Below are 15,970 nucleotides of genomic sequence, written 5' to 3' on the forward strand. Positions count from 1 at the left end.
CATTTTCTATCATAAGTAAAAGGATTTATTAGTAACTAGTGAAAACATACAAATTATTTTACTAGCTGACAGCAAAGAAAATATGATGAAGAAATTTTCCTGCTTCTGTCTTCTACAGAAACATCTCCATACACTTTATGCAGTAAATGTTTTGTACTTGAATGAGCAGATAGGTATGTAATGGAATAACGTATTCCCCTCCAGATAAAGCATTTGACTGTCATCACTATCCAAATATCATCTTCTTGGCTGCTTACTCCCGACATTCATTTTCTTGACTGAATTTGGCTTTAGACTTTCATTCAGCCATTGTACTGAAGGAGAGTTTAATTGTGCAGCTTATCAAATAAAGCTCTTTATCATCCTTGAACCTCCATGTGTTGGATTTGAACCACGGAGTTAAAAGGCAAAGTGCATATTTTGCCTTCAAAAATGTTTTTTTTTTCCATTTTGAGCAAACAAGGTATTTAAGCTTGAAAATGTTCATTTCTGGATCTCAGATTTAGGAATATGTACCATGTCTACTTCCTTTATTTTTTTGCACAATTCAGTGTAGTGGTTTTAGTTCTGGGTTTTTTTAAATTTTAATCAACACTGGCTAAAGGGAAAATTAAAATAATTGGAGAACTTGAAACCACTCCAAGGGCCTGGCTTGGTGACAGTCACTGTTTCTCTTGGATACATTTCAGAATGCATTTCTTTTAATTTATGGATTTTGATAAACTTTCTCTTGGTTGTTCTTGGTTATAAACTTTCTCTTGGTTATGCATTTCTCCTTTAGATTCTCTCTAGTTTAAATTAATGTGAATTAATATAAATGTATCCTTATTCCCCCATAATTTCTGAGAACTCTAGATACATTGATAAAGGTACCTACAAATATTATTTTATTATTGATATCCCCACTATGTAAACATGGGGAAGTTAGACGTGGCAGAACATTAAGAGAAGAGTTTTCAAATATAGTTATCTAACCAGCCATGCACTTAAGCAATCCTCGTTTCAAGGAGTCTTGGGCTGGTTGAGCCACTTAGTCCTATTATTTCAGTGGTATTTAGGTGTCTTACAGACATTGGGGCTTTTCAAAACACTGTTGGGTGCTTACACACACATTTTGCGTGTCAGCTGCCTGTGGCAGAGGGGGTGTGTGTAGTGGAGAGGCTGGGATCACTACAGTGAGGTGAGCCTGGAGGTTGGAGCACCTCTCTCCTGCCTACAGACTCACGGTGGGTGACAGAAATCCAGAGTGATGAAGGAATCTTCAAGAGGCTAGGCACATGGTTTACTTTCCAGTATTTCCCAAACCTTTCATCTCAGAAGCAGGCTGCGTATTTCAGTAGAACAGGCTTTTTCCTTTTTTTTTTTTTTTTTTTTTTCCTTGTAAGAATTCCAGTACATCCTGCTTCCAGCTGGATCGGAAATACCGAAGGAACATCCTTCCTTGCGGTATTTTGGTACATTTGTTCCCTTTTCTGCCTGAAACAGAGCAGAACAGTGAACATAAAAACTAGAAAGTGAAAACAAATAAGTGATTTAAATAAGATTTTTTTCCCCATTGAGGCATTTCAACCTCATTTTGTGGGGAACACTGGCATATATACTCATATTTTATTCAGAATTCACAGGTATCATAGACTATATTTCTGGAGGGAATTTTTTCCGTAACATGCAAATGCAACATAAGTAACTAATCCTATAGAATAAAGGATATTTTCTTGCAGTTTCTTTGTGGCGCAGGTTGAATGAGCTTTATTTTCTACTGAGTAGCATTTCTTTCCTACAAATCACCAGAATTCAATGGAGAAACTAAAGATAAGGAGTCACGTTGATCTCATTGTCCCTGTTCTGCTAAAACCAATCCATTTTAGAACTACTAAAAGTTAAGATCCTTAGTCTTTGGAACATGAATGGAGTATTCAATTTGTATCCAAATTATTTTGGTAACATAAGGCAGTGAGAAATCTAATTTCTATTACTTTCCCATAATACCATCAATAATTTTTATTCTAATTCAATGACTGGATTTTCTTGTTTCCAGTGTCTCAAGAACGTACAATCACTCCTATGGCACTTTCATAATTCTTTCCTTTCTTTCCAGGTGAAGGATCCATCAAATTCATATCTTTCCTCAGAGGAATTCCTCAGGAATGTTTATGTTCTGGCAGTTCTTCTCTTCCTGGCCCTTATCTTGCAGAGGACATTCCTGCAGGCATCCTACTATGTGACTACAGAAACAGGCATCAACCTGCGAGGTGCTTTACTGGTGAGCAAAGATGTTCCCATGGTTTGCCAAGAAATTCACTAATAATAACTTGAGCTTTGTACTTTCATTTGTCTTGTTCTTTATCTGAAGACTCAGTTAACAATTGTTCGAGAGAAGATATGCACTGTATTTTTATACAGAAAACTGGAAAAAGTGGTATCACTGACATAGCCAAACTAATGGCAGCAATTCCTTTTGCTAAAAACTAAACCCATCATACTAACATGTAGAAGTTTAACACTCACTCTGTGCCTATAAGAACATACCTTTGCAGATGATGTTTAGTATATGAAGATAAGCAGTGTCAGTTTTGCTCTGCATCTGCTTTGTTCATTTGCTTCTGCTGGTTACTTCTGCTGACTGTGAACAGAGTCATCTGCAGCGTATCTTTGGCCGAGCTATGTTTTACGGGAACATTGCCAATGTATTGTGAGTGGTGATTCTGAATACTTATGCCCTTTTGCACAGAGTGCCGTGGGATGGGACAGGAGTCATTCGTCTGCAAAACTGTCGCTAAACCCAGCATCCATTAACCCTCTGTGAAAATCATGTTTATGAACTGGAGCCAGCAGCTCCAGCTCAGAATGTGGGTGGGTTGTAGCAGGGATCTCCACAGACCAGACTCCACAGACAGCAGCAGCACTGTGTGCAAAACGGAAGCTGGAACGGATGCTTTGCCGGGTGTAACTAACCATAGGAGTACCATCTTGGTGTGGAAGCTTCTTTTTTTTGTGCACACTGTGATTGATGTAGCTCTTTCAAACATTTTCTGCCTTCTCCCAGGATAGAAGGTACACACTATCTGTGAAGAAAGAATACCTGATTATTTCCTTGTGCTTTTGTGACTCCCACTTGCCAAAATGGGAACTCTTAGGACCATATGGAGCTGATGTAATTCGCCATGGTCTGTAGGCATTTCTGAGTAATTCTACAGGATCTACCCTGCACATGGACAAAACAGAGCAAAGAGCACAGAATTATTTTTAAAACTACCTTCAAGCTGCAGTGTTTGATATTTGGTTATAACTGTGACTGGGCTCACAATATTTGTCTTTAAAATTGTGGTAGATACAAGCCCTGACTAATTTTAAACACTGTTAAGTTCCTACAGATTTTATGGAAATAGGTGGCCAGGTAAAAGAGAGAAAACCAAAGGAATACATACCACCCTGATCAAAACTTCATGGCATGAGTTTAACTACTTTATCAGAAACAAGGGTCTCTTTGACAGACAGTGTCACAAAAAAGCAGGCTCACCAAATGTCTGTTAAAAAAAGATCTTTGCCCAGTCTCCTGAATTTTGACGTTTTGTTGTCATTTTGTTCTGTTTTAGGTCTGCATTAAGCAACAAACCTTTTAAGAGGAATTGGAGTTTTTTAAAGTCAGTTCTCTCTTTTGTGCTTTCTCTCACTCTGTCTCCATCTCTCTCTCTATGTCAGGTGAGAGACTGGGAGAAGGGCTATCTTAAGTAAAGACTGATACCACAGTTTGAAACGTCCTGCTGCTGCTGTTGTTTTGTAATTATATCATTTTCATATTTTCCATTTTATTCCTTTCCTACAGGCAATGATATATAATAAGATCCTGAGGCTTTCTACATCCAACTTGTCCATGGGAGAGATGACGCTGGGACAAATCAATAACTTGGTTGCCATAGAAACAAATCAATTAATGTGGTTCTTATTCCTGTGCCCCAATCTGTGGGCAATGCCTGTTCAGGTAGAGCATCAAAGTAAGGGCCTGATTTCAGTGATCCTCCAAGCTGGTTGAAAAGAGTATATGTCTGTGAGACTACTACCAAATCCAGAGGGGAACTTGGACTTCACACTCATTTTCCAGAAGACTAACAAGCAGAAACATGGCCCATCATCTCCTCTGAAGGCGGGGAGGTTGTGTCTCCGAGGGCCAGTAAAGAGAGAGGATTTTTTTGAGCAGAATTTCCATGTCATGGATGTGTTCTGTGACTTTAAGAATGATGACCTGTCATCCTCTCCCTGCTCATATTTCTTCCACTACTGGCACAAGTCATTACTTTTATTTCTGCCACAGGGCAGCAGCACAGGCATCTGACCAGCCCTAAGTATTGCATTTGCAGCGTGCACTCCTAACTGTGTTTTGCGGCAGGAGCAAAAGGCAATTGAATCCTGCTCCGTGACTGACAGCAGCACCGACAGTGCGCTGCATGAAATGCTCAGAGAGGCTCTCATCTAAACAATCTTAGTTACTGTAAACATCTGGTTCTTAGCAAGGCTGGGAAAGTTCTGTAAGAACGAAAGGTAAAAATTATTAGCCTGAAGGAAACCTTCAAAAATGCTGTATGACTTAATGACCTAAGCCATGCTGATTTTCCAAGACACTTGGACTCCTGTAGCACCTTCAGAATTTTAGCTTGGAGTGGGATTGGCCTGGTCCTTTCCTATGGGTAATCTCACTGACATTAAACAACTTTAAAAAGGCACAAAACCTACTGTTCTAGCAGATTTGTTTTGCTGAAATTCCTGGAACTGTATCAGTAATCTTTGATAATAATTAACAATATTACTACTACTAATGGATCAGGTAGCATTTAGAGAGTCATAAAATAATTTATGGAGAAAAAGACAAAAAAGTTTACTTGGTAACAGAAATTAGAAATAATACAGACAGTTTCATTTTAAGTCATTGTTTCACATCCAGGTTAATTTGAAAGTGTTGCTGTTAATACTTCAAATGTTATTAAATGAACAGCTAATCTGATTGCTGTGGCTGGTGGATAATTATATGTAGCCTAAATCCACCATCATTTGTCTCTAATAAAGTCTTTGTCCCACCCACTGTAGAAATGTAATGGCCTTCCTCACCACTACTGTAAAAGGCTGGTTTGAGGAAGCTTCTGATTTTGCTGATCCCTGTAGTTCACCTTCAGACAATCAGGAGACAGGGAACACGAGTAGCTTGACCATAGCTTTGACTGGGAATGAGCATAGCATCACCCATGAATTTGTATCTGATGAGTGCACTTGGTGAGTAAGCATCTGTTGCCAAGGATGTAACAGGGCTCCTTCTGCTCTTAAGCAGTCTTAATCATAGCAATTACCTTACACTTTTGCTCCAACAGTAAAATCGAAAGGCAAATACTATTTACTTCTCAAAATATTATGCAGCTGGTATCAATGACACTGGTTTTGTGGTAATATGTCTTTCTGTGGTAATAAGCTCAATTGGCTGGTTTTTGGAAAAGAGAGGGAAGAAACTAACCTTTGGTACCTATGAGTTGGATTATAACTATACCACTGTGGGAAAGGTGATAGTACTGTCCTGTCTTGCCTTATACAAAGGAGTTGAGCTTCAAGGGATGTTCCAAGAAACAGTAATTGTCAAGGCTGCCCCCTCCTCGAGCAGAACAGCTAGTAGCAAATACCAAACTTATATCCATCCAGTATGATCATTTATAGCCATATCCTCTGAAGATCGGGGTGAATCTTAGAAAATATATTGTGTATCCACCAATTATGGCCTGCTATCAGGGCAAAAATTCATTGCAGGTTCAGGCACCCAGTAAGGACTTCAGTTTATGCAAGTATAAATGGCTACCTGTAACCTTGTATTAGTCTGCTAAGAAAATGGCATCTAGGTATGCTAACTTACATTACAGAAGCCTGACAAGCTAAATAATCCTGTCAAAATGTTGAACTCCACTTATTCTTATTTCTGATATTGTATAATAAGAAGGCAGATTTAAAGACAGAACTGACTTGTTTAAAAGATAACAAAAATATAAAGTAGGGAACCTGTTCTGTGTGCCCTATTATCCCTGAGGACATCTCTGTACCATAAAGTGGAGCTTTTAAATAAAAATACTTATGTAGTAGAGCTTGTACTAACTCAGGACCCAGAATCATGGTAGTTGCATCAGAGCCATTCCCAGGTAAACCTCTGTGGGAAGTGTTCCCAAAGACTTTGTAGGGCTAAGGTAGCATCTTGGTATTTTCCTACAGAGCTACATGATACTGATGCACAAACTCAGGTTGTGTCACTCCCAGTGCATCTGCTTCATACTTTAGTGCCTTTTAGACATGCCTCTCCCTGCAGTTGCAAGAGGACCACTACAACAGAATGCAACTTGAGTCACAACAGTCCTAAGAGCCTTGAATACTTCCAGAGTGATGTAAGGAGCTCCAGTGTAAATAATACTTGAGGCCAGTGATTCTGTAAAAAGCTCTGGGGCAAGCACCATCATTTTAGTGCTCCGTTAGTTCTGTGGAAACCTCATTTGGACTTATGACTGCCACGCAGTAACACAAACTATGTAGTTAATGTCAAAAATAAAGGCTTCTGGGTTCATTTCCCACACTTGACTAAACATGACCTTCTGAAAGTCCAGGCTCAGCTGATTCTACGAACCATTTAACTGTTTATTGGAAGAACAAGTTGTTTTCTTTTTTCTTGCTATCATTCTGGCATATTCAAATCTCCTTTTTTTTCAATGTCACTTTTTTCTTTATAGATAATAATGGGTGTGATCCTACTCTATAATTTGCTCGGAGTGAGTGCCTTGGTCGGTGCGGCTGTCATTGTACTGTTAGCTCCAATACAGTACTTCATAGCTACCAAGTTGGCTGAGGCTCAGAAGAGCACTCTTGTAAGTAAATTATTTCAGTGACATTTGTGATTCAGAAATGAGAACAGGGAACCAGGTGTTCTGGATTCTGTTCCTATTGTTAGTGAATATTCATTGTGGAGGTTTGGGTGAGCCATCCCTTAATTCCGTCATCCCTCCCTTTCTGTTTTCCTGTGGGTCAGTATCTCTTCCTTCCTGACATTTGTCAGACAAGAATCTGAAAAAAGTATGTGCGCTGTGACCTGTCTTCTCTGCAGAGTATTTTTCACCCAACCAGCACAGTTTCATCTGAATTCAGTTCCATGAAAGCATGTTATTCCTACATTCAGATGTTGTATTTCATGGGATGAAAGCAAACAATACAAATGGCTGATAAATTATAGGAGGACAGTATTAAAAGAATGTGTACAACCCCCCTCTGAAATGACTGGAGACTTTATGCTCTCACCCCAAGCTTTGGTATGCTCTAAACATCACCTGACATTACTGGATTAATATCTGTTGTTCATTCCTCAGAGCTCTAAATTTATTTTGCTGGCTAATTTAGTTCGCCAATTAGAAATGGATTCTGAAACTTTGTCTAATTTTTAACTTTATTCTTGTGATCCTTGAACTTTAAAGAATCAACCTTTGATGTTTGAATTGTCAAATATTTAAAGATCCTTTTAATCTTAATATTTAGTAAGCAAATTATACATGGATGGACCTAATCTTCAGCACACATCAACCCTGTTGAGTTGTGCCAATTTATACCAACAGAGGATTTATCTTGGCATAATTTCAGAAATGGTCTGAATCTTTCTTTTTGCTCTTTTCTGAGTTCCTCTGACATCTTTTGGATTACGATTTTACCAAAACTTTTAATTAGTGTTTTCTGGTGAGGGGCAATTAGCTAAATATATCAATAAACATCTCACTTATTTTCATGACCGGTCTGTATGAATTCCAGAATGAATCTTGTAGCAGCAATTACACACATGTAGTTGTATGTCTATTGTTATGGATACCACAGACCTACTAATCCACCTCCCCGAGTTTCACCCTCCACCTGCAGGTAGATGCAGGTGATGTTTTGGTTTGTTTTTCTTTTCAGAACAGGGTCACTTAATTTCCCCTCATGTTTGTAAGCATTTTAATATCTCCAAAGAACAAGTAATTTTATATTGCTTTACTCAGTATAGCAACTGAAACCCTGTACAAAATCACAAACAAAATTATAAATCTTTACTGAATTTTACAATAGAAGTGAAAGGAAAAGATCATTCCCGTTAAAACTACAAACCATTATCAATTTCTTATACTTGCTTTCTTTTGAAATGAAGGACTATTCTACTGAAAGATTAAAGAAAACCAATGAGATTCTAAAAGGCATTAAGTTATTAAAGCTGTATGCCTGGGAGCACATATTTTGTACTAGTGTGGAAGAAACAAGAATGAAGGAGCTCACCAGTCTCAAAACCTTTGCACTTCATACATCTCTTTCCAGTAAGTAAATATGTTTTTAGCTCTCTGAAGCAGATCCTGTTCTTCATGTCAGCATTCCTCCTGACTTCAACTAAAGCAAGATACAGCTGTGCCTATCACATTTTGTGTGTGTATGGAATGTGATTAAAATTAAAAGGCACGACAAATATATAACACAGAAACTTGAAAATACTGAGTATATCTTGCTGATTTTTTTTTGCAGTAAGTTTTCTGTCGTGTTCATTATGACATTACAGCTATGAATTGCTTTATAGTAAGGAGGCTCCAGATAATATTAGCAACTTTGATTATAGCAAAGATAAATTAGTCTGAAAGAAATTGTGTTTTCTGTGATGTAGAAGAGCTGAGAGGGTAACGTTTTAGTTGTGTTGCATAATAATTGTGCACATAAAACTTTTTTATCCCAGTTCACTAAAGAGATACAAATGAGATAATTCCTTGGCTTATTTGTGTGTTTGAGACCTCTCTCTGTCATGGAAGGAAATGTCTCCCGGCAGAGCAATTTTCCTTTGGGAATTTTAATTAACTGAATTGGAAATAACTGCCCTCTTCTAATGCCATACAACTGATTGTAAAACTGGTGGGTTTTTTTTTTTTATTTCATACAATCTGATGCCTATTTTATTTCTCTTTCACAGTTTTTATGAATGCAGCCATACCAATAGCAGCAGTTCTTGCAGTAAGATATGGTTTTTTTTACTTTTCCTTATAAAAAGGGAGAGAAAAAGAATGGGGGAGAAAAAAAGAAGGGATACCATTGTTATTGTAGGACATATTCCTCATAAAACCAGCAGATGAGACAATATGGCTCTGCCAGCTGTACAATAGAATGACACTGAAAATGGCCATTCTCAGAGCCAGTATTTCACTAGCTGTGGTTTGCACTGGTAAACACAAAAAGAAATAGAAATTTTTGCTATAAGAAAGAAAAAAAGGAATTATTGCAACTTGAAAGAAGACCCATTTTGAGAAGCTCTCATTTTGAAGGGAGTTCGGGTGGCTTTGTTTTTCTATTGTCTAGCAGTGAAAATCATTTCTGTTTCAAAGTGCAGTATAAGCCCCCATTTCATTTTGCAAGAAAGGGTACTCTGCAGTTTAAGGAGAAACAAAATTTACTTGTCTTCTGGCCAGGTTTAAATCTCAGCCTAATACACTAGAGGGACTATGGCATGCCAGTGAGTAAGGAGTCTTCATAGACCAAATTCTGAGTGCATTACTCAGAGTATGCTGACAGTGTGTAACAAAATTGGATGAAACAGGACCATAGTTCTGCATCTGTGAAAAAAAAAAAACAACTAAGATTTATTAGGTTCTTACTGATATTTCTGGGTTGTCTGTTTCCTCTAAACCCTGAGGTCAATTCTTTACAAAACTATATGCTTTGATTTTACTAAGAATTTTTTTTTTTTTTCATTCTGAAATGTGTAAATCTTTGAAATCACTGGCAAGCTTTAAAAATCTTTTTCACTTCAATAGAAGACACCTTTCAGTTTACTGGGATTCCCAGTAAATTAAGGTATATATTTAGCGGCCTTAGTTGAGCAAAATATTTTGCTTGCTGTCCTTGTCCATCTTTTTCAAGAGCCCTTATCCTGACATGCTCTTTTCCTGATGTGACAGACCTTTGTGACTTACGCATATACCAGTGAGAAGCCGCTGCAGCCCGCCCAGGCCTTTGCATCACTGTCATTATTTCACATCCTGGTGACACCACTGTTCCTGCTCTCCACTGTGGTTCGTTTTGCTGTCAAGGCTATCATAAGGTAAGTGGCCCTTCTAATTTCTCCAAGTCTTCAACACCTACATTCAGTAACACAACTGGGAAGGTGCTGGAGGAAAAGGTTATTTCTACATGCTCACACGGCAGAGGATTAAGAGGTGGTACTCAAATGTTCAAGAATGTGAGACAAATCAGATTAACCATTTCTTTTCTCTGCAAGATACAGAAACAAGGAAATGTTCGATTTTTTAATAATTTCATCAGGTTTGGCAATTCAGAGTCAGAGCTGGACTGACCTTCCTTGGGATATGCTCCTCTTCTCATAGTGTGACCACCCACCATTGCTTTTACCTTATACTTTTCTGGGTTTTTGTCAACACAGGGATGAGAGAAGTGTGAAGTGTGAAGCTATCTAGCAAGACTGGTCCTGCTGATGCAAGGAAGAGCAACTGGCTTAACTCTGCCTCCACACAGGGTGCATTGGGCTTTCAGTGAGAATCTGGTATTGTCCTGCCTCTCATTGTCTAGCACTTGCATGGACTCTCTCTAGGAAAGAGAGTGGATGGAGGAACATTGGACACTGAAGGACCAGTTACTCAAGGAAAACTGAGCCCTACAGGACTTCTCGTATAGAGGAAATGCCATTCCCTTGAATAGCAGTAAAGAGATGCAGGAGAGGGAGCGTGACAAGGCAGACATTTGGGAGTTTCATCTGTGAGGGTTAGGGATCTGCATGGCAGGACAGCAAGGAAGTTGGCATGAAGTGGAACAGATTTTAAAAAAAAAAGGGAAAGAAACTCATAAAATGTGTTGCTTCATCAGAAACTTGTATGTTCAGACATTTGTTTCTGCAAATAGCCCAACAAAACAACTTCCTTCATGCTGGGCTATAGAGCACTTTGTGTGTCTCAAGGGAGCTTTTGGCTGTTGCGTCAGTGGTCTATATGGAAAGAGTCATGGTCATGGGGCAGTTATGTAGACATGCACACTGCCAAAATGTCCCAAGAGGCACAAACTGACACTTGACTGGTAGCAACGTGTCAGATGCCAAGCACTAGCAGGATGTAAAGACCAAACTAACTTTTCCAGCCAGAAAATGTACTTCCTTCTTGTCAAGAGAGAGGCATGTTGATTGCATTGCTGCTGCCACTGCTTCTTTTTGGTGGCTAACAGTAGTAATGAATAGTAGTCAAGGGGACTTCAGGCTCTACAGCTGTCATTTGCCAGCACCACACTCACTTTAAAAAAAAAAAAATTAAATAGGGTTTATTTTTATCAAAGCAGCAGCAGGGCCACATGAGACATTTTCCCTAGGTTGAAAATTATTTCTGACTAGTGGAAAATCTCAAGGCTCCCTTATAAATCATCCCAGCCTCTACATCTCTGCACTATGTTTAGCATAGCCCCAATATCAAAATGGTGCGTACATTTTCCTTAACACTGCTGGCCACCCCTCAGGACATTATTTAAAGACCGTATTTGCCAAAACAAACTTTACCCTTTGGCAGACTTACTTCCTAACATCTTTCTGCCATGAACATCATGTCCTCCAAGTGAAGAATGAAGAATGCATGCTTGACCACTCCGTGACTCTATCATCAATCAAATACATGTATATGAGTATGTGCTCATTTGCGTTATGATTAAGTGCTTATATTTCAGTCAGAATCTCCATTTTATGTTAAAAAGCAGTTCTAGCACCATGAAAGCTTTTGAGGGTACCTGTCCTCATTCAAATGCAAAGTAATAGTTGATATCTTCTTAGGGAGATAATCAGAATGAGGTCTCTTACCTTCTACAAGACTGAAATTCTGATGTGGGAGTTAGACACATAAATTTTCCTTTCAAAAGAGGAGATAGGAACAGCAGAAGGAAACAATGACAAAGGAATGGCAGTGCTTTCGTGCTAACCAGTCAGTATCTCTGTGGCTTGAACATGTATTGATGATTTCACACAAAATGCTCAGAAAGGCCTGGAAACAGGACTACTTTCCCATTTGCAGATTAAAGTTCAAATCACTGATCTGAAGTGATATGACCTTCTGCTTTCTCAGGCTCTGGCTCAATGCACCTTGATTATAGTTTTTGCAAAGTAACATAGCTTCACCATGACCATGACCATGGTGCTTTTGTTCATCCCTTCCCCAGAATGATAAAGAGCCAGGTGCTGTGCAGTACTCAGTCCTGTTTGCATGCAGAGTATGCAAAAGCTGTGTTCAGGATGCACCTAGTGCGATGGCATTTTCAGAGGATGTAGGTGGATGAATGACTCATTTGTGCATCCCAGCTGTGCGTAAGCATGAGAAAGGCACAGAAGAGAGAAGCCTGGCAGGATAGAAACCATTTCCACGGAGCTCTTGTGGCACTCACATGACTAGCTCTCCTCTTCATTCCCAGCTACCCGTATGATATTTAATTATTTTCCTCTGCACTTCTTCCACATAAATAATTTTTCATTTGCCATCAGGGTGGCAGATAGTCCAAGAGGACACCAGAAGTGTCCCTTGAACTCCTTTTGGAACATTCCTGATACATCCTGCTGGCTGGACTGCACAAAAATGGAAATGTACTCCTGGAAACCTGGGTTCATTTAACTCACTGTCCTGTTTTCTTCCAAGTGTACAGAAGCTGAATGAGTTTCTCCTGAGTGATGAGATTGGAGATGACAGCTGGAGAGGTGGGGACAGCTCTGTAGCTTATGAATCCTGTAAGAAGCACACAGGACTTGTAAGTTCTGTTTTATGACACTGAATTTCAGAGTAGAGAGGCCATATAGACCCATACAAGGCCCGTGGCCTAGCTGATAGGGCTTGGGAGTTTTGGCTTCTAACCTGACTTTAATATTGTCCGGTTTTGCCTCTTCTGTGTTGGGATCTCTGTGTTTCTATGACGTGAAGGTTCCCCAAACATATTTAAGCATTGCTGAAGTGCCAGTAGTAATAAAGACCCCATAAACACCAACACATTTACACATGGTTTGAATTCATGCTTCTCAGATTTTATAAAAGGCCCAGGTGCATTTGCTGTAATTGTGGGGTTTGTACTGTATATTGCTAGTGCAACCCATCATATGTTGGGCATCTTTAGGTAGGACCAACTGCTGCTCTGGGAAATTCAGAACTGGAGGTGGGAAAACCAGCACCAAACTTTGTGAAATAGAAAATAAAAGATGCTGTTTCTGGAGTGCTAAACACATAATGAATTTGAGGAAAATTCGAGGGCAAAAATCCTCAAGGGAGATGATTTGGGGAAAGCTAATTTTTTCATTTTCATGTTTTTCTAAAGGTAGATATTTCAGCTGTTTAAAACTGATTATAGAATGTGAAGTGTGACTGAAACTTGAAGACAGCAACAGAAAGAAAGGATTAGCACAAAATAAGTTTTATTTTGAGCTGAATTAAATTAGCTTGCCAACCCAAAACAACGTCTTTCTTGTTTATCTGGGTTAACTATTATAATAAAGGAAACAAAAATGAAATTGTTTCAGCATTTATTTTGTTTCTTTTGTCCACCTTTTGCCTAGCCCTACAGAGACAGAGTCTAGATGATGGGGAGAGGGAAAAATAAAGGTAACCCAGCCATAAGGAATCACTAAGATTACACCAATTCAGCCAAATACAGTGGCGCTTACAAATACCACAGGTAGCTCTGAAAGAGCTGGCTCCACAATCACTTTTACACATTAGCGAGGTACTCTGCACAAGCTAATTTGATATGCTTCTTGCTCCTGCAGCTGTTCTACTTCCAGGAACCAAACTGGTAACTTTGCACGCCATTACACTTTTACTGACACAGCTTTGTCTGGAGCTACCTCAGGTAGGGCAGACTTACCTAGTGGTTTGAGGAGGCTGACAGAGCTGAAATTTGGGATGGTTATGTGTGGGAAACCAAAAATCAGGTATTTCCTGTGCTTCAGTTAAGGGTCGTTAAGGCATTACATTGTGTGCATCACAGTACAGTAGTGTGTTTTTATTATCACATATATTGAAAAGCACTGGTTTCTTCTTGTGACCTAGAATGGTGGTAAGAAAGGGAACAGATTGTTTGTTTTATAGGGAATGAAATGCTGTCCTCTTTTGAGAATTCCAGCTTTTCTCCTTTCTTCATTTCACTTTTTAGCACACCAAGGCCATCAACAGGAGGCAGCCCTTGAGGTATCAGCTTGAAAGCTATGAACAGCCAACAAGGAAGCAAACACGTCCTGTGGAGATAGATGATGTTGCAATCAAGGTGGTTTGAAAACATTGTCTCATTCTTTACACAGAGCAGGTCCTCCTGCAACGGTACTGGATAGTGCCCAGTTGCTGCTGTTCTTCCAAAGGCAAATAGTCCATTGCAAGAACAAGCCCTTAAATATATTAGCACTTTAGCTAAAAATAAAGTGAGAACTCCTCATTTTAGACCGGCTCTTTATAGTGATTCCCTGTCTTCTCAGGAAACAAAGAGGCGTAGTGAATCTAAAGGAATAAAACTCAGATAATCTGATATGTAGACATTAGTTAAGATTTTTTTAGACTTTCCCTTCATGCACTTCTCTTTCACTCTTAGAACCAAGATCAAGGCTTTTGAGTAATTTTTTTACATTTATTATGACGTTATTTTAAGTCACATAGGCCAGCTTTTCCTCCACACACATGTTCCAAGCAAAAAATGTCCATGTCCACTCCCAGTTGTCATGTCCGCTCCCAGTTGTCAACTGGGAGTATTTGGTAAAATAGCTGACAACTACCAGTACTTGGTAGAATTCAACTCAAGATCATCCCATCATCCCTTTATTACATTTCATACAGTGTGTGTATATATATGTGTGTGTGTGTGTATAACTTTCCTTATTCCCAAATTTTTCTGAGTTTGGCAATCTTTACTAACCTAACTTGCTTTTTTTTATGTGTGTGTGTGTATGAGCCTACCTCACCATGTCTATTAATCACAGATTTATTTTAGTAACATATTTTAAATCCAAACTAGGCATTCTAGGTTTTTTTCCCCTCAAGTGTTTATATATCTGACATGTGGTAATTGTTTTGTAGGTGACCAATGGATACTTTTCATGGGGAAGTGGTTTAGCTACATTGTCCAACATAAACATTCGAATCCCAACAGGTAGGATAAATGCACACCTTAAACATGAAATATGTAACATCAAATTGTTACTAATTACATTTCTTGGTTTTCTGGAAAGCACAAAATCACACATTTAGGTTTTTATAAGAAAAAATTAAGCTTAAAGATGTATACAATTTCATGAACTATATTGGTCATATAGCTGTATCATTAGCCTAAAGTACTATAAATAAAAAGTTAGATGGTTTTTATATACCTATATAGTTTATGTAGTTTTTACAATAACAGGAACAAAGTCAAGAGTAAGAATAAATATGACAAAGATGGTTGCAAAAATATTCATTATAATTTTCAACAGACAAATTAAAAAAACCAAGAGGGAGGACTTAAGACTCGTTCAAACCATGGGTCCATCTAATTCAGTATTTTGTTTCTAACAGTGTCTACCAGTGGGGGCACAGGGCAGCACTCATACATTGTACTTCTTCTGCCATGCGTCAACATTACAGTCTCCCAGCTCACAGCTATTTTCATCTCAGAAAATTCCTTGAGCCTCATGCAGTTTGCCTGTCAAGAAATCCTCAATGATTTTCTCTTTCAGTGAATTTCTCTTTGTCCAGCTGAGGTTCTGTAATTTCTTGCAACCTCAATGTCTTTTGGCTAGGAGTTCCGCAGGGTTACAAAACATTGATTTGTTTTGTAAGACTTCCATAACAAGTGTGAAAAGTAGCAACTATGATTTTCTGTCATTATTATTGCTGTTGTTAATGATGTAGAATTCCTAACACTGCTGGCATTTCATGTTATTAGTCTTATATTTTAGTTTTGTACCCTATCA

General features: G+C 38.7%; 1 protein-coding gene across 9 annotated transcripts in view; it reads left to right on the forward strand.

Annotated features, from left to right (window-relative positions):
* The window catches only part of ABCC9 (ATP binding cassette subfamily C member 9), a 74,127-nt gene that overhangs the window by 20,482 nt on the left and 37,675 nt on the right, over positions 1–15,970 (forward strand). For all 9 annotated transcript variants that reach the window (XM_037389616.1, XM_037389621.1, XM_037389624.1 and 6 more), the window contains 9 exons: positions 2,099–2,263; positions 3,827–3,982; positions 6,750–6,884; positions 8,186–8,348; positions 8,987–9,027; positions 9,969–10,111; positions 12,687–12,795; positions 14,188–14,298; positions 15,099–15,171. In XM_037389616.1, the coding sequence (XP_037245513.1) occupies positions 2,099–2,263; positions 3,827–3,982; positions 6,750–6,884; positions 8,186–8,348; positions 8,987–9,027; positions 9,969–10,111; positions 12,687–12,795; positions 14,188–14,298; positions 15,099–15,171 (1,096 nt within the window). The remainder of the gene's footprint in view (positions 1–2,098; positions 2,264–3,826; positions 3,983–6,749; positions 6,885–8,185; positions 8,349–8,986; positions 9,028–9,968; positions 10,112–12,686; positions 12,796–14,187; positions 14,299–15,098; positions 15,172–15,970) is intronic.

Source organism: Falco rusticolus, chromosome 5 (genome assembly GCF_015220075.1).
Source record: "Falco rusticolus isolate bFalRus1 chromosome 5, bFalRus1.pri, whole genome shotgun sequence".
In the NCBI taxonomy this organism is placed as follows: Eukaryota; Metazoa; Chordata; class Aves; order Falconiformes; family Falconidae; genus Falco; species Falco rusticolus.